The sequence below is a fragment of the Manis pentadactyla genome, chromosome 11 (genome assembly GCF_030020395.1).
Source record: "Manis pentadactyla isolate mManPen7 chromosome 11, mManPen7.hap1, whole genome shotgun sequence".
In the NCBI taxonomy this organism is placed as follows: domain Eukaryota; kingdom Metazoa; phylum Chordata; class Mammalia; order Pholidota; family Manidae; genus Manis; species Manis pentadactyla.
The window spans coordinates 110,447,534-110,470,646 of NC_080029.1; the positions used below are offsets into that span (position 1 = coordinate 110,447,534).

Consider the following 23,113-nt stretch of genomic DNA (forward strand, 5'->3'; position numbering starts at 1 on the left):
AAAATGGAATCATCTGTTCCCCAAACCTTGTCTTCTCTATTCCACTGGAATTGTTAGTTTTATTACTGCTTCCCTTTTATAGAATAGGAAATCATTTTAATTTTTACGTAAAAGGGTAATTGAGGAGTACCCACAAATATGTCTAGCTCTTAGAAAACCAAAACATTCTTGAGCATATTTAGCCACACTGACTCTTTTAGGTATAATATTTTAACCTACCAGAAATTTAATAACTAATATAAACATTTCATAGAGCAAAAGAAGGGATAAATATAAAGACAACATGCCTTGCATATGTATGCAAAGGGTCCCTCATAATTCAATGAGTAACCTTGAAAGAAGCCATTAAATTCTTATACTTCAATAGCAAAAAAACATATTTTGAACCATTAAAAAAAAGTCTTCCAAAATATAATCGTTTTAATAATATAATGAATTATTTTGAGTTTTTAAGTCAAATAAAACTTCAACACACTAGAAATGTGATTTGAATACTATGTGTTAATTTTAGATCTCCAAAACTCCCTTGAAAATAAAGATATATTCATCCTTGCCTTTCCCATAGCTAATTGAATAGTCTCATTCAAAGCATGTGTGCATAAATATCTCAAAGGCAAAAGAATGAATAGATGGCTAAACCTTCACTCTAGGATTTCAATTAAGCATGTATGACCACAATACTTCTAGAACACTGTTAACAATCACCACCTCACACAGCACAAGGTTCTGTATTACAGACAAAAAAGATGATGTGTGCCATAGGGATGCATTCAATCAAATAGAGTCTCCTGTTTCAAAAGACGAAACATGAAAATGTTACTCTATATTAAAATGAACACATATAGGTGGTATAAAGTGGACTCAAAGAGTAGCCAAGTAATTGCTAAGAGATGCCAGAGCAATGAAAGACAAAGCCTTCCTTGAATATAAAATAAATGAGAAGGAAAGTGATGTGGTGAAGTAGTAGTGTGATGGAGGTAGAAGGAAGGACAGTGGCATAAGTCATCTAGGGTTATATTTTTTAAAAAGTAAAAACCAGGAAGCATGACCTAGTTGAAAAGAATGCAGGTGAAACTTCCTATTGAAAATGTTCTTCAACAAAGATGTCTGCTTAGTTATCGCTGATCTTCCTATAAGAGAAAGGCTTTCTACTTACTAAAACATCCTCCATCCCACACTTCTGCATAATGTATCAGAGAAATGGTTGGACAAAACATGAGGGGCCATACTTAAGTTTTATTTAATAGTTGTAAAGTATACTACTTTCACATATAAAGAAAAAACACATAAATTTGGATCTTGACTTTGAAAATTAACATATATTTTGTGTGGTGGAACCAAAGCCTGAAAAGTATCATTGTAGTTCAAATGTCCTTCCATTTTTAGAGATACTATTCCATGCTTTTGTCAAAAACTTTGAAATAGGTATGTATTATATGTAATGGACTTTGGGCCCAGAACTCCAAAAACTCTTATCAACACAGGCTAAAACCTCCCCCAATCTTTAGTTTGTTGTTAGCTAAAAAATATGTTTTAGGTTAAATAACACAGGAAAAATAAGAACTAAAAGGACTAAGAATAATTCAGTTGAAGAGTGAAATACTTACCAATCTGACCAGCCTTGACTTTAAAAGGAACATCCAATTCACTCTTCAAAAGGAAGAAAAAATTTGAAGGACGTCTTAAATTATTAAGCACCTCCAAAATCACCTTTGTATCATCATTTAAATACACAATCATCTCTAAGGAAAAACCATGAAACAAATTTTCTGCATTCGTGTAACTGATAAATAATGTTTTAGAGCTGAAAAGAGGTTTTTATTAACTTAAATTTTGAAGAAAGAATTCACAAGAGAAACAAAATTATAAAAAGGAGCAATATTAAAAGAGTTTGTTTTAAAGAAAGTAATTTGGTAAACTGGTTACTCGCTTTAATAAACCAAAACAAAACAGATGGAAATTCCATGCACTTTTAAGGGAGATGGACATTGCATATATGAAATACTATAATAGGAAAAGGAAGAGTCCTTTCACATTAGTAAGTTAAAAACAACAACTGAACAAAAGTTCTCTCAAATAAAATATTTAATAAATGAGTAAACAAAACAATCTTAAAAGGCAGATTCCCAAAATAATTGGTAAATATATTGAATTAGCATTTACTTTAGACAAATTACTGACAATATCTATCAATAATAGTAATAAACTTTCACTTATTTAGGTTCCAAACCACTAGAAATTACAAATAACTTATTCAAAGTACTAAACAATAACCGATATTCATAATGATCACATGAGTCTTTAGAAGTATTAAAAATTAAACCAACCAACAGAATAACCCCTCTGTTAGGTACACCTTAGTTTATATAACACTATTGAAATCTGGTAACTGAAATACGGTACTTTAGGTAACAATTAACTAAAATAATCAATTTATTCAATCATCTGATTGCTCAAGCATTCTAGGTGGACAGGAATTGAACAAATACTTATAGCTTTTGATGAAAGGTCTTTTTGAGACCAAAAAGAAAAAAAAAATCCTCAATGGTGATAAGAGAGCAGCTCTACATAGCCTCCTTGGCATGGGATAGAAAAGATATAAATTCAAAGGTCTTCATATTATACTTCGTATTAAGCAGGATACAAACTAAATTATAAACTTCTAGAAGTGTGGTCTTACACTCATTTTGATCCTCATGAAATATTTTTTCCACGCAAAATAAATGTAAAGAACCTATATCAAAGTAAAGGCAAAATCTCACCAATGCAGTTTAAATGGGAAAAGGAAGCTAGTTTGAATTAACAGAGAATATGTTACAAAATAATTTATTATATTTAATTATCACCAAAATTAGACCAAGAAAGAGTTCAAACAATTTGTTCTAAGTATGTGAGATATATATCCTGTCACCAACCTATTTATACTTATTTCCTTCTAAAATAGAGGACAAAATAACCTTTATTCCAATCTGCAGTGACAGAATTTTATGTTCTAAAATTTCAGATAAAATCTTAAAAGTTGTAGCATCCTGTATAAATGGAGGGAAAGAAAAATATTTTGAGTGTCCACTACCATCCAGGCTCTACTTTGAATTTTACTCAAGCAGCAAAAGCAGAGATATCATATTGTTTTGTGTTATTAAGTCCACTTTGAAGATGATTAAATTGATGCTAGGAGAAACTGGTAAACTTGCAAACTTCACAGAGCTGGTAAAAAGCTGAGTTAGCACTCAAGCCCAGGTCTGCCAGCCTGTTGAGGTCTGTGCTGTTCTACTATGCTAAGCTGTTTTCACTGTAAGAGAATAAACTGTTACTTCTTGTGACAAAAGTTTTACTCCTAGGATACTGAGTATCTGAAAACTGGCTTCCCTGAGACCCATCATGGAAGCATTATGTATATATGGCTCTCTCTAATTATGCAGTTCATCATGTAGAAATCCAAGCAGAAGTCAAAGCTAGGATTATAAAACATACTGTAGGTTAGTTAGAAACCTGACCTACTAATAAACATCCTTAAATGACTTCATAAACTCAAAAGTACAATAGGCTAAAGCCTAGCAGGGGTTGAGGGAGCAGAGGACAGGAAGAATAGTGTTTTTTTTGTTTTTAGTTCAATAATAAATAACACAAATTACTTTCTGGAGCTAGAGTCCAAAAAAAATCTATTTGACCTCTTAATAATACTATAATATAAGACTGGACAGTCACAGTATTTCCAACATTGCAATTATTTATTAGGTAAATTGTTAAAATCAAGTCCTTATTGACCTGAAAAATATGTAAAGATAATTCTGGAGAACACTACTTCAGTAAGACTAGTATCTGTCACAAAGCTATACAGTCAAATTAGGTCAAGGAAAAACATTCCACTTTCCAAGAGATTACTATTTTGATCATCAGGAAAAAATATTTCTAAATTTTTAATCTCAGGTTTTCCTACAGCAAATAGTTAAATAAGCAATTCTTCTTAAAGTGACTCACTTTCTCTGGTACCTACTGCCTGATATCGAGTAAACTAAGAGTTTCTAGGAGCTTACCAAATTAACTGAGTAATCAATATAGTTTAAAAACTTACCAGAGCATTTTCTTTTATCTGTAGATTATCTAAAGCCACATTGCCTTTAAAAACAAAGAGAAAAAATATGAAGTTAATATACCAATTAGTATAACCAATCATAATGCAGTACCAAACACTATGGACCCTATGCTAAGTAGACAATGGTATGCAAAGCAAGCTTCAAGAACTTAAGAAGTTACTGGCACAAAAAAGTTGCTATATATAGACATGAATATTTAGTTGTGGCATACTTTAGGTTAACCTACATATGCAAATAACTTTACTGCTATAGCCAGATCACTGAGCTAAGAACACATAGAGCCCAAAGCAAGTTCAATGAAAACCTGAAAGAAGGGTAAATATTTGTGTCTAATCCTTGGGGAAAAAAACAACCCAAGGGAAGAATGACTAATAACTGGAGATGGATAAACTTAACTCTGCCAGCAAGGAAGGAAGTAAAGCCTATCCCAAGATCTGGTGTCTCTAACCCCATGAAGTTCCAAAGTGACAGTACTACAAGTAAGAAAGTTCTATGATTTCCTTCTGTGATGGACAGATAGGCCTAAAGATGAGAGTAAGCAGTAAATGTAGTCTGTGCTTCAGAAGAGAAAGTTCCTGACTTTGACCCTGTGATTCTCAGTAATAAACTAGAAACATTTTAGATAAGCATACAGCGCTAGAGAGTCACACATAAAAGTTTCAAAACTAATCTTGAAGAATATTTTAAGAAGTACCTTAAAAGGGTAAATCTTGGATCAAAGCTAATCTCGTAATCTTTTCTTTACTAATGAATCAAAAGACGGAAATGAAAGTAATTTCATTCAATTAAATTAGCAAATGATACCAAAGTAAACAGAGTTGGAGTCACTGTAAAAAATACAATAGAAAAAGAAACGGATGCTAAACTATCAAAAACAACCAAGTTAGTATATTTATGGTTGCTAAATTGTAGAAAACAACCAAGTTAGTGTATTTACAAATAAAAATCGAATGCTACTGGCATAATACCGAACAAGCCTGCCTAAGTCCACCAATGGCTTTTAAAATACTTAATAGCCTACAAAATAAATATAAGTATAGTGCTGACATTAAATACCTCCAGCCAGAAATAATTTAACTGAACTTTCACAAAAGTTTAGCTACACCTTTCTTATGGCACTTAACTATCCCCTAACTGATCGATCATACACTCCTTACTGGTTCTCCTCATAGTAGGTGCTCAATAACACTAACGCTTCAGAATGCATATTATACTGGAGTAGAGACAACTACAACAAGAACATAAGCCTTCGTATTTTAGAAAACACTATCAGATCTATTACAGTATTTGATCCTCAGAGCCAGTATACTGGTAAAAGAGGGCAGGGCATATACATCAAGGAAAAGAAACTAGGGCTTCAAGAGGTTAAATTACTGGCCTAAAAATACTGTCAACCTAATTAGGGGTAGAGCTAGGCCTCACATCTTCTGACTCCCAATGTTATGTTCAGAACATCACACTATTTCCCAAATAGCACAGCAGAAAGAGTAGAGGATTTTAATTCAGAAGATAATTCTATCTCCCTTGAGGAGAAATAAAAAGCTTGACAAGCACTGGACTCAGTGTTGAGAAGCCAGTATAGTTGGTGGATTCACTTTTGGTCTTTATATTTTAAAAAAGCATGAAGAAATCTAAATGCAAAAAGGGAACTCAAATCAGTACAACTAACAAGGACATAACCAGAAAGGTAAGATAGAGTCAATGTTTATGTTAGGAGGAGTACCAGAAGGATAGTGCCACAGTGGAAAACATGAAAGCAGGAGATTGTATTTCAAAATGACTATTTTAGTACTTTTTAAAAATATACATCTTTCAAAAAACAAAAATTCACAAGTTATGATTTATAACTACTCATGACCCTTAAAGATCATAAAGATTTTTAAACCAAATCCCCTCTCACTTTGTATATGAAGAAATTAAGCCTAAAGAGATTAGGTGGTTGATCCAACGTTATACAATTAACTTGTAGTGATGCTAAGAATAGAACCTACTATGTCTCCTGACTCTCTGGTCAATGTTCTTAATATAAAACAGAGAGATTAATCCAAAACTGTGATCAAAAGCAAAAAACCAACAAACAAAAATGCCACATCCTAATCCATACAAGGAGCTTTGCATATTGTAAAATAGGAATACTGAAAAAGGAGTATGTGGTGTTATGTATTTTTTTTAAAGTGGAAAATTCTGATGTTTTTATTTACCATTATAAAACTAAGGACATGTTAATAACTTTTTATGTGACTGAGCAGAGCAGATCTGTTTTTACACATAAAGCAATCTGCTTTTAAGCAGCAATACATGACTTTAACAGAAATGAATCCCAGATTGGTTTCCAATAAATCAAGCATCTTCTTATTAAACAAACTTAAAAATAAAAGACTGAGGAAGAAGATCCACTGGGCAAAACAAACCATACACACGCTGGTCCGTTTGAGTGACTATCACTGAAACACAAGAGCCAGGATTCTCTCTCTCTCTTGGATCACAATTTTTCATCAATTTGAAAACAATCTCCACTCTCATACCATCAACTGCTTTGATGTCTATGAAATACCATAGTCACAAAGCACCACCATCAATAGATTTGAAAAGTCTTCCAACATTTGTTTCATTCTGATCAGCAAAATCCAGGGTCCTCAGTCTCCTCATGACCTTTCCTATATCCAAACTGCAAGTTGTTTTTTTTCCCAAAAACACCTGGTTTAGGGCACTCTACAGAGAAAACAGGTAAGTAACAATTATCTCTGCGAGCCCCCCTGTATTTGCTGCCAGTATGTATCAGGCAATAGATGATTTCATGCAGCCATCTTCCCGGGCCTCGTGGCGGCGGCAGGAAAGACTTCGCTGGCCTGGGCTTCAGAAGCCTTGTGGCAGGAGGCAGCGGTCACAGTGTGTTTGGGGCACCTCAGGGGGCTCCCCGCCACCTCACACATGCTGAGAAGCGAAGGCAGCGGCTGCGGGAGAGGATGCCCGAAGCGGCGGTGGGCACGGCCTGAGCGGTCTGGGGATTTTTTTTTTTCCTATTTTGATTGTGCAGGAAACCATGTTATGCATTTTTTAATATTTATTTTATGAACGGTATAATGTAAATATCCATTATTTATAGGAAAGTATATCAAAATATTCAGCACATTCATTTTCCAGGGAAGTGAGCTAAAATAAATGACTGAGTTTTTTAAAGCATAAATCAAATTATTTTAATAACTAATGTTTTAATAAAGAAACTGAAGAAAATACTGTAGAATTTCAAATGAACCTAGCTATCCAACCCAAATGAACCAATCTACTTCTTTTACTAGTTCACGATGACTTTGTCGTGGGAGGGAGAGGAAGGAGAGGAAACAATTGGCTCTCTTTCCATTTCCCTGTTGAAAGAGGAAGTCTCGGCAAAGATGGAAAGCTGCCGTGAAACACTGGACTTTCTCCCTTCCAAGCACACCTCAGGGACCTCATAACAAGTAGGTGACAGAACTTCCTAGCAGAACGTTACTAAAGTACCAACTTCAAGTTTCACTTCTAGAAAAGGAATGAATTTTTAATTTATAATGCTATTTAAATACATGGAAAGGTGTTTTCAATTTAAATTTTTATGTTTCAATTGATAATAACTCAGCCTAAATATATTACATTATAATAACTGACATGTTGCTTATTTTATATGCTGTAGGACGAGCTAATGAAAAAGGCGCCCTTCACTACATCAAGTGTTCGCTGGAAGGAAAGGACAAAAAAAAAATTCCTCTCCAAATTTAGAAATACCTAGTTACTGCTATTTTATGTGTCAAGGGAAAAAGAAGCAAAAAGGCCTGCTTTTTCTTGCATTCTCAAGCTACCCTACAGCTACCTGTAATACATATTAGATTTAGATTTGCAAATATCAGCCTGAGGCTGGAACTTCATTTATCTTGCACATTTTGTGACTGTGGTTCTTTGCTCACCAATTTGAATGAAGAACAAAAAGGAAAGATACATTATTTGACTACCATTTTTTCACTATGAAGGCAGAGCAAGTGGCAGTACTACTTGTATCTAATGAAGGAACTCACCCTGCTCTGGCCTTGTTTAAAGCCAGGAGAAATGACCCTATTTAATTTTCTCATTTCGAGATAAGGAACCAGTGGTCACTGATCAGTGACCTCCAGAAGCCATAGATAGGCCGTACTGAAGATGGAATTAGACCTCAGGGTCCTCTTCTGTATAATGCTCTGCTCCAACTATACCTGGCAGCTGAGCAACAAACTCTGAGGGAACTCCACCTGGGTCCTACTCCTGGTCTGTAACCACACCTTGCATCCAACATATCACAGCCTCTAGATATTCCACCTGTCAAGTGGATGTGAGAGCAAATTCTGAATGGAGCATTTTCCTGCTGACTTTCTACAGTGAATCACTTTAAAAAATCAAATTGACAAAGGTTCTACATTGCAATACTACTACTTAAACCAAACTGGAAAACATGTGATGTTTCAACATATTTTTTCAAATATATGCTACTATTAAAACAATCATATCCTAGACACACCTCAAAGAGCTAAGGGCCATGCAATTTATCTCCTAGCACCAGTTTGTAGGGAAAAAAATCTACACAATCCTTCCTATCTGCAAAGAGAGTGACATGCCCACTAGGCACTTCTCTGAATCTTTGAAAACCTGACTTGCAAACTAGCTGAAAAGTAATATAAAAATGCTAATTTAAATTCAAATGCAAATAGTTTTTTTAAAGAAATTTGTTTAGAAAATAAATATTTAGATATGTGGCTTTAGCTCTACAAAAATTATCATACTATAGAATGTGAGAACCCTAAAGTCTGAAGCCTAGAAGAACATATTTACAAAAATAAAATAAAACAAAGCAGGCTGTTTTCTATTAACTCAGCTAGGTATTTATTATTTCTATCAATATTAGCAATTTAACAATTATAATTACAAAGGACTTCCACATCACTTACTTTACAAACACTGAGTGTTATTTCCCCATCTGACAGATAAGAAAACTGAGGCTTAAAGATATAAAATGTTTTGCCCATGGGTCCCACAGCTTGTAAGTAATCAGGGCCTCTATTCTGCAACAACAAGAATTTTTAAAAGATCATTTTGCTTAAATCACTTTTAAAAATACTTGCAATAAAAAGAATTTTTTAATAGGAAATGCTGGCATAAAAAATCTTTAAAAGAATAAAACAGAAGAAAATTGCAGTCTTTTTTCTTTCTTTTTGCTTCTCCAATTTGAAGACAATATCCACAGTACACTTTCTGAGCCTAGACATTCACATAATTTCCCCAACCTCACTCTACAGCTTTTGTTTATTGTGGATATCATTGTGAATGCATGGCATAACTTTTTCCAGATTACATTAACACAATTTCATTCTTAAAACTGCTTCCTTACTTCATCCAAAGATTATGCATTTTTACTGACATGACACCTTTCAGTCACTTCTTAAGCCATCTACTGCTACAACTTGTTCAATACCCAGATATTCTCCTAAAAATTCATAATACAATTTCAATATTCCTTTGTGTGGGGAAGTTGGGGTTCCTATGGCCAGGATCCTCACTGAACTTAAACCACCTGATGATGTGACTGGCCTGTTGCTAGGCTACCACTTCCACACCTTTAGGCAAAAAGGCATTATTGCGCTATACAGACAGCTTGGCCCAGTGCTCTGGGCAGAGGCAGAGATACTAGTGCTCGACCTTCCGCCGGGAGAACAAGCCGGTTAATAAACCCTTTCACCCCAAAGAACGTTTTGCTGTCAATTTCTTTGGTCACATTGAATCCATAGTGAACTTGCCTGGGACTGAAACCCATTGGCAAGACACTTCGATTAGGGTTTCTCAACAAACATTTTGGGCTGAGTAATTTTTGTTCTGGGGAGCTGCACATTGTAAGGTGTAGCAATATTCATGTGGTCTACCCACTAGATCCCAGTAGCACACTTCTGCAGTGCTGACAACCAAAACCATCTCAGACATTGCCAAATGAGCTGTGGGGGCAAAATCATTCCCAGTTGAAAACCACTGCCTTAGCCTAGGCAAGTGCTCCAGTTAAGAAGTATCCATTTAGAGTGCCATTTGTTTACAAAGAAAAGTAAAATCAGCTGTGTGAAATATTTACAAGTTGTATCTTTCCCTTTCTCAAATGTGAAAATTTAGTAATAAAAAAACTCAGAAAGCCAAACTCAATGACACATAAATTTTATTTGCTAAAGCAAATAGTTTAAATAAGATTATATAAAATTTTCAATTCTTGGTGAAACTTGTCAACATCACAAATGTCATAAATATCAACTATTTTATTAAATTGACTTAATATTCCTACTTGTTTACCAGAAAAAGTTTAAGATAAATTTCTTTAGCAATATTTTCAAAGAATAGAAGGAGTCAACTTTTTTTGACTTTCTATTTTAATACATTGCCTTTCTATTTTAATAGACTTAGTATTATAACAAAAATATATTGAGCAATAACTGTAAAAGCTCATGATTTGCAGCTTCCTTTATAACAACCACAAAACAAACCCCAAAACTTTCTAGAACCAGAGCCGTGAGCTGATAAAGCTGAGGAAATTTCTGCTCCAACTGAATTTTACTGAATACAGTTCCTAAAGGAAATGAGGTTTTTAGCTTAGGCCTATTATAAAGTTGATGATGGCCACTTGCAGAAAACCTTATTCTAAAAGAAAAGGAGATGAAAGGAAAGAAAGTCTATTTTCCTGCATTTCACCAAAATAGGAGCAAATGATGTAAAATCATGGCATTTTAATTTCACTTACGGAGAAGTTCGAAATCCTCCTACTTCACAATTTCATTGTAAAAACATTTACAATTAGAATCACAGAGTATTGGCACTGGAAGAACCCTTAGATGATACCTACTCCAAACCCTCAATTTTAAGTAAGAAAAAAATATGACTTGGTAGAGAAGGAATCTTCAAATGTACCCACAAACTTTATTTCTTAAAAAAAAAAAGTCCTAAGTAAATACAACACAATGTTAACACTTGGGTAATAACTTGGATTTTGAGTAGTGATTACACAGAAATATTGTAGTATCTGGTATGATTTTTTTTTTCCTACTAAATATATTAAGATGAAGAAACTAATGCCTGGAAGGTATGTGGTTTGTCTAGCCCAACGACTTAGTACCCAGGTTTCCTAAATACCGAGCCCAATGCCTTTTCAGATTTCAAATAATGTTTACCAACTGGAGGGAGTAATTTATAAAAGGCAGTATTATGAAGAAACATTTGATGCCTGCAGAAGGCACTGGACATTTAATTCCTTACATGTCGCTTTCTTCTCTTTTTCTTGCATTACACTAAAGTGTGGGGGAGGCATGTACTGTTGAGCAAACCACACTGAACCACTAGTCAAATGATCAGTAACCTATTAAAAATGGGTTCCTTCACAGTTCAGGCAGCACTCTTGGCTCTGTAACAACATTGCCCAATATAATACATGGTTCACATATGTAAGTATACATTTGGGGAGCCAGGTTTAAAAAAAAAAAACAAGGAATGAATTTTAGTAATATACTGCAGTAAACCCCAAAATAACCAAATATTATTTCATCATGTAATCAACGTAAAAAATTAAGATATTACACGTTTTCTCCTACTGAGTATTTTCAAAACTCAGTTATTTTATAATTAGAGCACATCTCAATTAGCACTAAACCACACTTCTCAACAGCCACCATGGCTAGTGGCTATCCTACTGGAGCACGGGTCTAATTAAAAGCAGTTCCATTCATTTGAGTAGTTATTTTAATTTCTCTCCAAAGCTGACAAAATTCTCCAAAGTCTTTTTATACAGTGAGAAAGTGTCCCCCAATGTCCCCAAAGCTTAACATGTCATTAGTGCAAATAATTAGCTTTTTGAAGTGTGCAAATATGCTACTATCTACTTCTATATACTTAACCTTGAGGACAGAAACGCTGGCCTAAATTCTTGGTAATGCAACTAATGACGATGCTGGTCGTGGTTTGAATTTCCTTCTATTTCTCTCCAAAGCAAAACTGAAAGTCCTTTTCTTAATGAAGGAACGTAACTATTAAGGGGAAAATGTCATTAGAAGCCATACTTTCTCGTAGCAGTCTTCCCCTGCTGATCCCTTCCTAAACCCAGCAATCCTAAAGAGAAGGAAGCCAATCCTGCTCCCTATAAAATGCCAGTGAAGATAACTAAGAAATGCAATTTCTTTTTCCTAGGTGCCACTTTATTTGGACGTGTGTGACCACACAGCTATCCTCACTCCACGCAGTGCAAGAGCAGAAAGGGTTTTGTAATGCTGTGGGGCCCCAGGAGCCATGCTGAGGGCCGCGAGAGGGGCACCCCAATGGCCAGGGCCGAAAAGAAAATGAGTTTCGGCCTCTGGGATGCTAAAGGTGGGAACTCCGGGTGCGAGAACGCGATTCGGCCGCACTCCCCAATCCAGACCGGCACCCGGGGTCCCCGTGGCGGCGGAGGCGGGCACAGGCCTCCGGGGGGCCTCAGACCTGCCGCCAGGAGAGGGGTCCCCGCCGAGCGCCCCCGCCCGGGAGGAGGAGTCTCCGGCGGCGGAGGTTGTTGGGTGCGTACGGGAGGAGCCCGCGGCGTGGGCACCCCTGCCAGCGTCGGCAGCCCGCCGGCCGCGCCCTCTCGCTTACCGCCCCAAATCCCCAGCTTCAGTTGGGACTTGTTCAGGTTCTCCACATAGTCCCCCAGGAAGCGGTTCAGCAGGTCTGCGACTACCGACTCCAGCACCATGGTGGGCCTGAGGCTGCGGGACTGGGCGGAGGCCGAACCCAGGCGCAGCCGAGGACGGCAACCCGCGCGGCAAATGACAGCCCTTCGGGCGCAGGCCCGCCCCCTCGCCGCGCGTGACCCGGCCTGTGCGCAGGCGCGCCACCGCCGCCGCAGCAGCCCCCGACCCGAACCTGGGGGTGTGTGGACTTGGCCGCCGCTCTGTGATATCGTGGCAGCCTTAGCCTGGGGCCGAGGAGCGGTGTGGAAGCCGGCTTTGGGAAAAAAGGAGGGCAGAATTTACTGAGCACAGGGACATTTCTGTGGCTGTTCTGCTTGCCTGCCTCCTAATGTCCTCGGGCCAGGGTCACAGTCTGGGGCGAAAGCAGCTTCCCAGGCCTCCAGTCCACTCGGAGCGCCTCCTAAGTCACCACCCCTGCACCTGTGGGTCAGGTGGGGAAGAGGAGACCCTGTACCCTTTTCCTTGTACAGATTAACTCCGCCTGGGACAAGCTCTGTTTCTTTTTGCTTGTTGAAACTATATTTAAAAGTGAGAGTTGGGGGAAACCAATTATCTTAAGAGAACTAGACTTTTTCCCTAAATTACATTTCAATAAGCTGTTGAGATACACTAAACAAACCTAAGAAATGTTAAGATTATTTGTAGTCACAAGCGTTTATTAAATGCTTTGCTACAAGTAATCTCTATATATGTGAAATTCTCCTGAACTGCGTGCTGTAGATTGACTGTGTCCCCGCAAAATTCATACGTTGAATTCCTAACACCCAATGTGAGTACCTCTGAATGGGTTTAGTACCCACTGAGATGCCCGGCCCTTTATGCCTGTGAGGATTTATCAAAAAGATAGCCACCAGTGAACCAGGAAGCAGGCCCTCACCAGGTGCTGAAGCCCGCATCACATTATCTTGGACTTTCCAGCATCTACAACTGGAAAAAATTAATTTGCATTGTTTTTAAACCACTCAGTCTGTGGAATTTCCTTACACTACTAACCAGTACTATCAATCAACACCGCCATTCTCCACTACTGACACAGAAAATAAAAATCCTTAGCCATTTGTTTTCCTAACCCTGGCACAATAACTAGCAGTCACCCTGGCACAGTACCTAGCAGTCACTTTCGCTTCTTTCCTTCACTGTCCATAACCAATTAACAACCAAACCTGTCCATTCTGCTTTTGCCCTATTTCCTAATTCTCTTTATTTCTCACCTGGATCATACAATTGGCCTCTTAGCCTCCAGTTTTTTCCTTCATCCATCTGCACACTGCCACTGGAGCTAGTTCTCCAAAGCACTGGAGACCTCAGGTTAGACACCCGTTCAAAAACATCCAATAACTTTCCAGTGTTCAGAAAGCCCTCCTAAAACTGTCCCCAAGTTTCTAGTCCACCCACTCTCCTCCAACAACCCCTCTCCCCTTGTATACTCACACCAGTTATGCATTGACAGGAATGCAAAAAACCAGTATTATATTCCTGCTGGGGTAGGCCTGTACCCTTAAAAGCTAAGAAACAAAACAATGCAAGGATGTATGAATAAAAGTGAAAGATGAAATGAAAGATGCAACAGGCAGAATAGTGTGGTCAAGAGATTGGAACAGAAAGCCTAATCTGGTAGGTCAAATGCACAATACTAATCCTTGTGCAATAATTCCTTGCACATTTATGGTACTTTGTACTTTTGGAGAATAAGGGCATACTGTGTTTTCATATGTATTATTCCATTTTATTAATATTTCTTCATTTATACCTCATGAGCTATCATGCCATTATTATAACAAGGTCTGCATTTTCATGTAACTCTCCCAAAAGACCTGGACATTAGTGCAATATTGTTCAAATTTTATATGAAAATTAATATCAGGAATTTTAAGTGATTTACCTAAAATTACCCAGCAGGTATTAATTTCCTTCAGCTTTTCTGAGCCAGTACAGCCACCTTTTTCTCTTCCAATAAATATACTTAAATCACCACTAGCTAGTGGTAGTTCTCATCTATCTTATTTGAAAGGTTAATGACAGAGTAGAGGTGGAAAATTCAGATCAAAATTGTCAGTACAAATAATGCTATTACCATATAGTACAAAAAACTTCTAATTTTGATATTTTCTAGGTATGTTTTGAGGTACTATGTGCACACAGTGATGTCCCAAATTTTCCATACTTCTTGAAGTTGAACATTTACAGTCGTGATTCAAACTATAACGAATGTCAAGAAATACCATTAGCACTCTAATGTGTAGCACTATACAAAAAGGAATTTGGATACAAAGGTTAACTGAAGAAAAATGCAGTTTTCACATAAAAACAATGAAACGGACAACAAAGAAAACTGCAAAACTAACTTGCAGTGAGGGGTTGAGCAACAAAAACAGATGAGCAAAATATTACCTCTGTTAAAAGCAAGAGTCAAAATTAGGAACACTTTTTAAAAACTAACAACTATTCCTTACAAATTTGTAAAATGAGAAATTCTAACTTCACAGTACCCCATACCCTCACCCCCATTTCCCAACCCTGGAGTTAGTTGAGAAAGGCAGAAGGTATATGGGAAAAAAAGGAAATGGAAAAGAAAGCTAGATAATAACATGACCCCATGGACTGCCAGAAAGTTTCGAAGGTTCAGTTGGGGAAAGCACTGGAGCGGATGCTTAATGTTAGAGCTGGAAGAAAACAAACATCTGGTTAATCCAACCCCTTCACTTGACAGATGCAGACACTGAGTACGAGAGAGAATTAAAGGACTTGCTAAAGTCCCATATAAAGTTAGTAACAGAGCCAAAACTGAAGTGCCTGATGGCCTGGTCTGTGTTCTTCCCTTTATTCCACACTCCAGTTCTGTTGAAAAAGATGGGTAAATCAGGACACTAGTATTTTATTTGGTTGTAAACCCTCTTCTTGTTGCTTTCCATGACACTGAATCTACTGCATACTATTTTTAAATCTTTAAATTGCTCAGTTTCCTTCTGTTCTAACAGCACGCCTGTCTCAGTGGTGTGTGATCTATTTATGCTTACTTCATAGAATTGTTTTCCAGCTCCATAACTGGATGTTTCTATGGCTATATTTGTGAGCTCAGAATGGCCACAGTCTTCCTCTGAGTAGATTTGTGTGTTCCAGGCACAGGAACTGACCCCATTACAGTACCCTCCCAAGTACTGTGAGGCTCATGCTTCCGAGGTAAATAAAACATAAGGCATAATGTGGTCACAGAGGACCAGTCATGCGAGAGCATGTCCACTGTTTTCAAGAAATCTTATACAGGAAATGCTTCTAAAGCATTACTGAAGAAGGTGAATTATTAATGAAAACAAAGCAAATATGCTTTGCTTGGCCAAGAAGAGAAATGTTTTTAAAGGAATCCATGTGTGAATCAGCTAATCCCTGACCAAGCTAACCTGTATAATAACAACAGCTGTTAGCTAGCACTCACTATGTCAGTCATCTCATGATTTTTAACCATCACAACAATCACGAACAAGTATTTTTACCCTCATTTTACAACTTAGGCTCAAAGAGTTTAATTAACTTGCCCACAGTCCCATAACTAAAAAGCTGCATAACAGATTTAAATCAAGGACAGATTCACTTCAAAGTCTCTGTGTATTCACCCCTAAATCATTTCTGTTGCCCTGGTGCTTTTGGTCTTTCTCCCACTACAACATAGCTTTGCTTAGTTACTTCTCAGTTGACTTCCCAGATTGTGAGCCTCACCATTTTAACCAGGGTGTCTTTGGGTTTTCACTTGCAGACCTAACAGCATCTTGTCTCCTGAGGAAAGTTGAGTCAAAACACACACACTTGACCCTTGCGTATATAATTTAATAATTATTCTCCCATAGATTTAGCACTAGCCCAAGAATTTTGTCGAGGCATGGAAATGATATAAAGACACAGAAGTAGCTAGTCAAAGGCATGGTGACTCAGGGACGCAGCAACGCTGACCCCCAAATTAAATAGGTAGTGTTCAATAATCTCTTCTTAACTCCTGCCTCAGCCAGATGGAATTCAAATATTTCATCCTTATCATTTCATTCCTCTCTTAACAGATGTACATAGTGATCTTGAACAGCCTGGATCCGCCTGAATAGCATGGTGGCTGGAATCCAGGAAGCATTCAGTAAATACTGCCTTTGAGTAAAAAATAGCATATACCCAAGCCTTAAACCTGGGTATAAATGCCTCAGATCCCTTTTAAGCTGAGCTAGCTGGAAGCAGCTTGCACAGATGTCAGATTTCAGAAGGAAGAAAAAGGGTCTGTCAGATGGACATAGGGTAGGAAGGCCAGATGTGGTCAGGATGTCCCCAAAGGCTGGTTCCAACAGTGCAGTGTTTTCCCAGTCAAAAATCAAAACACATGGTTTAAGAATAGGGCTGTGATTTTTTAAATTGAAGTTTAAGGTACATACAAATTTACATGTAATCTTCAGGGTATGCTGCTTTTTTAACAGACAGATACACCCCTGTAACTCCACCCAGATCAAGATATGGAATATTTTCAGCACTCCATAAGGTTCCCGGTATTCAGAATGGTTTATAAACAACAAAGAAAAAAAATTTAATATCAGGACTGAAAACCAGAAAGCAGGGAAGGAACTTTGAAGCTAGGCAACCAGAAAGCTGGATTTGGGGGACTGTATCTGGTAAAAATAAGACGAACCCCACTTTAAATCTTTTTTAGTGGTGGTTGTTTCTGTGATTTCACATTCATTATTCCGTCGATCCTCACAATGACTCTGCGATATAGTCAAGACTTAACCCTCTTTTGTACGTGAGGATATAGAAACTTGTTCAGGGTTTCCGAGCATAACATTCCCCACCCTAGGCAAAAGAAATGGATCTTGAATTCGCTCAGCATATCCAGCCACGTGGCAGCTTGGAAGTCCTGGCATCAGGTTACGGACTAGCTCCGCTCCCGCCCACCTGTCGGCTGGTGATTCGCGCCCCAATATAAAGGCTTCAGGCCAGCTATCCCTGAACAGCGGTGCTGAACTCTGCCGCGTGCTCTTTGAGTTCCCTAGAACCTGCGCTCCTCTCCAGGTCGGTGCCTTGGGCAGAACGGTGCGGACACCCATCTGACCACGGACCTCAGGTACATTAGGAGGCACCCATAGCCTTGCTTAACTCCTCCGGGGGCTCGTCTGAGCATCTTTGTGCCTAAAAAGAAAGAACACGGCGAGTGTCCTGGAGATGATTACTGTTATTTTAATTCTCTCTGAAGACTAAGAGTGCAATAATCCAAGGAGTCAGGTAAGACTGCACAAGCAAAGTACTTCTTGGCATCGAGGACAGCAAGACCAGTTAAAGGCCAACATTTTGAGAACTCCGCCTTAGGACTGCGAAGGCGGATTGAGAATGAAGCCACAAACCCCGAAGTGTACATGACTACGGAATAGAGACAGAATAAAAGAAAAACGATTGTTTTACAATCACTGAAACGGTTTGCAATAGCAGCGTGAAGGACTATTTGCCTTGCCCCGGACGAGGCAGGAGAAAGCGCCCCTAAAGCAGAAGAAACACGGAAATTGCTGTGCCCTGCAGGGCTCGCGCTGACTTTTGTCGTGCGATTGTGCGTTGCAAACCAACCAGCTCCAAGGAAAGGTCGCTCGGATTCGGCACCTGCCGCCTGATGTGGTGCCTGGAGCGGCTTCGCTTGGGTCTTCAGCGCCCTATGCGGGGCAGGAACGAGCTTTTCAAGGGTCGGTCCAGCAGAGCCTCGGCCATCACGCCCGCCGCGTGCGCAAACGTGCTCACACCCGACCGCATCCCCGAATTTTGCATTCCCCCGCGACTCGCTTCCTGCCCAGCCCTGGATGGACTCCGGGTCTCCTGGAGCGAAAAAGCTGGGTCAGATGACGGCGCCGGGCACACCGACTGGGACCCGCGCTCTCAGGCGGCGCTCTCGCTGCAGCACCTGCCCCGCGCGCGCACCGCCTACGGCTTCTGCGCGCTGCTCGAGAGCCCGCACACCCGCCGCAGGGAGTCGCTCTTCCTCGGGGACGCCCGCGGCGCCGCGCTCCGCCCCCGGGCCCACACCTACGGCGGCGGCGGCGGCGCGAGGGGAGACGCCCCGCGTGCGCCCCCTGCCGGGGTTCCCTCCGCTGCTGGCGGGGCCCGTCAGCCCCGGGACTCGCGCGTCCCGCCGCCCCGCGGCCGCCGGCTCCTGCGCGCCCCTGACGGGCTGCTGCAGCGCGCGCTGCGGGCCCGCGGGAGCCGCGGCCTGGCCCCCGTCCGCTCAGTCTCCCGCGGGGACGAGGACCAGGAGCGCGGCGCCGGATCGAGGACCCCGGCCCGCGGCCCCTCCGCGTCTCCGCCGCCGCCCCCCGGCCCGCAGCCCGAGCGCCTGGAGGCCGAGGGCACCGTGGCTCTGGGGCGCGCCGGCGGCGCCCTGCGCCTGGCCGCCGAGTACAGTCGGGCCAGCGGGCGCCTCCGCATCCGGCTGCTCCGCGCCGAGGGACAGGCCGGGGGAACCGCCGAGCCCCGCGCCGTCGGCTGCCGCCTGAGCTTCGTCCTGCAGCCGCCGGGCAAGACGCGCCAGCAGCGCGGCGCCGTGGTCCGGCGGAGCCGCGAGGCCGCCTTCGACCAGGACTTGTGCCTGGACGGGCTGTCGGAGGACGAGGTGCGCCGCCTGGCCGTGCGCGTCAAGGCGGAGAACCAGGGCCACGGCCTGGAGCGGGGCCGCCTGCGGGGCCAGGGCGAGCTGCTGCTGGGCCCGCTGCTGCTGCTCTGAGGGCCCAGGCCCTGCCCTTGGGGCGCTTCCTCCCCCGCCCCCCCGGGGAGCTCTGGGACACGGCCGCTGCTTTGTACAAAATAAACCTGTATTTTTTCTGCTTGGGCCTTTGTACAGCCCATTATTGGCAGAGATGACACTGGATTATCACAGTACAAGATACAATATTCTGTGTAAATACTTCAAATTTCTTTTTTTTCAAATTGTATGCTGTTCTGCAGTAGTGTTTCCCAATGTAGACAGCCAGTTGTATTTCATATGTTCTCTGCAATCCTATTGGGAGATAATGAATCACATGAAGTGTTAAAACTTAAAGTTTCTTGTTTCATGTATCCTCATTTGAAGTTGTACAACGCAGCTCCACCAACAGCAGCCAAAGCTGAAATTCTACTTAAGTACTCCTTGGTGTAATTAATATACACGAAAAGTGAAGATTATTTTCATGTTAATATGCCAGTATTAAAAACAAATTAATATATTCCATGACTATGTAATTTGTGCACTATGTGGTCTCCCACATATACTATTACATACGTTTCATTAAATGTACATAATATATATAATCTTTAATGATTTACCACGCTGTTATAAGCATGTACACAAAACGTTATTACATAATACATTTCATGATTTATCATCCATAACAAATACTGATGGTTGGTATGACATAATTATTAATCAGACATAACCCACTGAGTCAAATCATTTCCAGTTAACATGCTTATCATAACCTGTAGAAAAGCTTAATCACCAACCCACCTGAAACCAGTAACCCTTCCACAACTGCATGCCTCTTCACACTCCAGGCCCATAAATTGTGGCAGTTTCTACAAACGAGTTTTATCTGGCATCTGGTTCTTATTTCAGAACCATTTCATCTAAAATTGTCCACTCTTTGACTTAAATAAGACATCTCAATGGACTAACAACTAATCAGCTCATGCTCACACATAACCATGGTGTCACACATTTGGTATTTTTTAATTCGGGGACAGGCAGAAACTTGGCTATAGCCATCAGAGGTCTTAACACAGTCAAGCAAATTGTAGCTGAGCTTTAATTGAATATTGTTTACCAACATTATAAACCATAACATTCAGTCAATGTTACAGGGCATAAGAAAACTCTCATGTACACATACATATACAAGCACACATGAACACTTAGTTTAACCAAACCCTCATGTCCCCAACAGAGCTTGTACTTTTTGTGTTTATTTATATCTTGCCAACCCCCCAAAGCAAGATTAAGAACATAAACTATACAAGGCCCACATCCCATCCAATATTCATAACCATAATTAACCAACTATTAATAAAACTTTAAAATGAACAACATGCCCTCATTCTCCAATCCTACTCAAAAATACCTAGAGCACCAGCTCTACTTAGGTTCATAAACTAACGATAGACAGACATTCCCACAAATTAAAATTTCTTCAACACAGATCAAAATCTAAGTACATTTAATAGAGTAACAATTACACATAAACTGAGCCTCACCCACAGTGAGCAAAGAAAAGTAATTCAACAGACCCAGCAAATTGACCCTAGTTATAAGCATGTACATAGAACTTTCTATAAGTAATGACCCCAGTACATATTAATGTACTACTTTACATATGTAAATTCCGATTGACTGAACTCTCCCTAGATGCACTCACAACCTAACTTGTTAATGTAGCTTAATAATTAAAGCAAAGCACTGAAAATGCCTAGATAAATGTGCTAACTCCATAAACACATAGGTTTAGTCCCCATCTTTCTGTTAATTTTTAACATGATTGCACATGCAAATATCCACATCCCAGTTGAGGATACACTACTAGGATTAAAAGGAGCAGACATCAAGCACATCAAAATGTAGGTCCCATAATGCCTTGCTTAACCACCCATTAGAAACACCAGTGATAAAAATTTGGCAACAAATGAAAGTTTGACTAAGTGATATTAATTAGGGTTGATAAATTTTGTGCCAGCTACCATGGTCATACAATTTACTGAAATTAATAAAATTCTGGGGTGCAGCATGTTAAAGATGTTCATACAAGTAAATTTTAATTCAGCTGTAAAAAGCTAGAACCAAAATAAAATAAGCAACAAAAGTGACTAACATTTCTGACTACACAGTAGCTAAAACCCAAAGTAGGGTTAAACACCCCACTATGCTTAGCCCTAAACCCAAATAATTATCACAAAAAGATAACCCATCAAGAGTACTACTAGCAATAGCCTAAGACTCAAAAGACTTGGCAGTGCTTTATATCCCTCTAAAGGAGCCTGTCCTATAAATCTATAAACCCTGATAAACCTCACCCACACTTGCTAACTCAGTCTATATACTGCCATCTTCAGAAAATCCTAAAAAGGAACTATGGTAAGCACAAATACATAACATAAAAATGTTAGGTCAGAGTATAGTTTATGGGATGGGAAGAAATGGGCTGCATTTTCTACTCAAGGACAAAAAGCTTAAATGTAAGTCTTTATGAAATTACAAACTAAGAGAGGATTTAGAAGTAAATGAAGACTAGCTAGCTTCATTGAATTAGGCTGTGAAGTACACACACCCCACCTGCTTCCTTCTTCAAATACTGAAACCCATGTGAACCTCTTAATAATTACTAAACATGTAAGAGAAGATAAATCGTAATAAGGTAAGCATAATGCAAAGTGTACTTGGATAAATCAAAATGTAGCTTAAATAAAATACCTAGTTTATACTCGGGAGATTTCATATTAAATGACTTCTTTGAACTAAAGCTAGCCCCCCAAAATTCAACTAACACAAATTAAATAGAACACCCAAACTTAAAAGAATAGGAGATAGAAATATTAATTGGCACTATAAAGAATGATGAAAGAAATGTTGCAAGTACTAAACAGCAAAGTTTACTCCTTCTACTTTTTGCATAATGAGTTAACTAGAGCAATTCAACAAAGAGAACTTAAATGCCCCCACCAGACGAGCTGCTTATGAACAGTTTTGATAGAACGGGCTCATCTATGTGGCAAAACAGAAGATTTTAAAGTAGAGGTGAAAAGCCTAACAAACCTGGTGATAGCTGGCTGTCCAGAAGAGAATTTTAGTTTGACTCTAAATTTGCCTTTAAAAATGATAATTCCAAAGTAAATTTAAATTATATTCTAAAAAGATCCAGTTTTCTAGATAAAGGATACAACCTTCCTTAGAGATTAAGTGTAAACAAGACCATAGCTGGTCTTAAAAGCAGCCACCAACTAGGAAAGCACTCAAGCTCAACAATACGTTTATCTTAATTTCAACAATAAAACTAACTCCTAATTTAACACTGGACTAATCTATTAAATAATAGAAGAAATATTGTTAATCTGAGTAACAAGAACTATATCTCCTTGTATAAGGTTGTATCAGAATGGAACCCACTGATAGTTAACAGCAAGATAAATTCCACCTAACAATTAATTATTTATCAAGTCAACTGCTAATCCAATATTGGGATGCAATTAAGGAAAGATTTTACAAAAGTAAAAGGAACTCTGCAAACACAACCCCTGCCT

General features: G+C 39.4%; 2 protein-coding genes across 6 annotated transcripts in view; one reads left to right on the plus strand and one right to left on the minus strand.

The window, feature by feature from the left end:
* The window catches only part of VPS13C (vacuolar protein sorting 13 homolog C), a 204,354-nt gene extending 191,422 nt beyond the window's left edge, over window positions 1-12,932 (minus strand). For all 5 annotated transcript variants that reach the window (XR_008992619.1, XR_005028298.2, XM_057488866.1 and 2 more), the window contains exons 1-3: window positions 12,747-12,932; window positions 4,076-4,119; window positions 1,608-1,650 (exon numbers count right to left, since the gene is read on the minus strand). Coding sequence is in view for 3 of the 5 variants with exons in the window: in XM_057488866.1 (XP_057344849.1) it covers window positions 1,608-1,650; window positions 4,076-4,119; window positions 12,747-12,846 (187 nt within the window). In the remaining 2 variants the exon portion in view is untranslated. The remainder of the gene's footprint in view (window positions 1-1,607; window positions 1,651-4,075; window positions 4,120-12,746) is intronic.
* A 4,182-nt stretch (window positions 12,933-17,114) lies between these two features.
* On the plus strand, window positions 17,115-20,053 carry LOC118921341 (C2 calcium-dependent domain-containing protein 4A-like). Its single transcript, XM_036903049.2, has one exon. The coding sequence runs from the start codon at window positions 18,474-18,476 to the stop codon at window positions 19,572-19,574; it is 1,101 nt and encodes a 366-aa protein (XP_036758944.2). The 5' UTR covers window positions 17,115-18,473; the 3' UTR covers window positions 19,575-20,053.
* The last annotated feature ends 3,060 nt before the right edge of the window (window positions 20,054-23,113 follow it).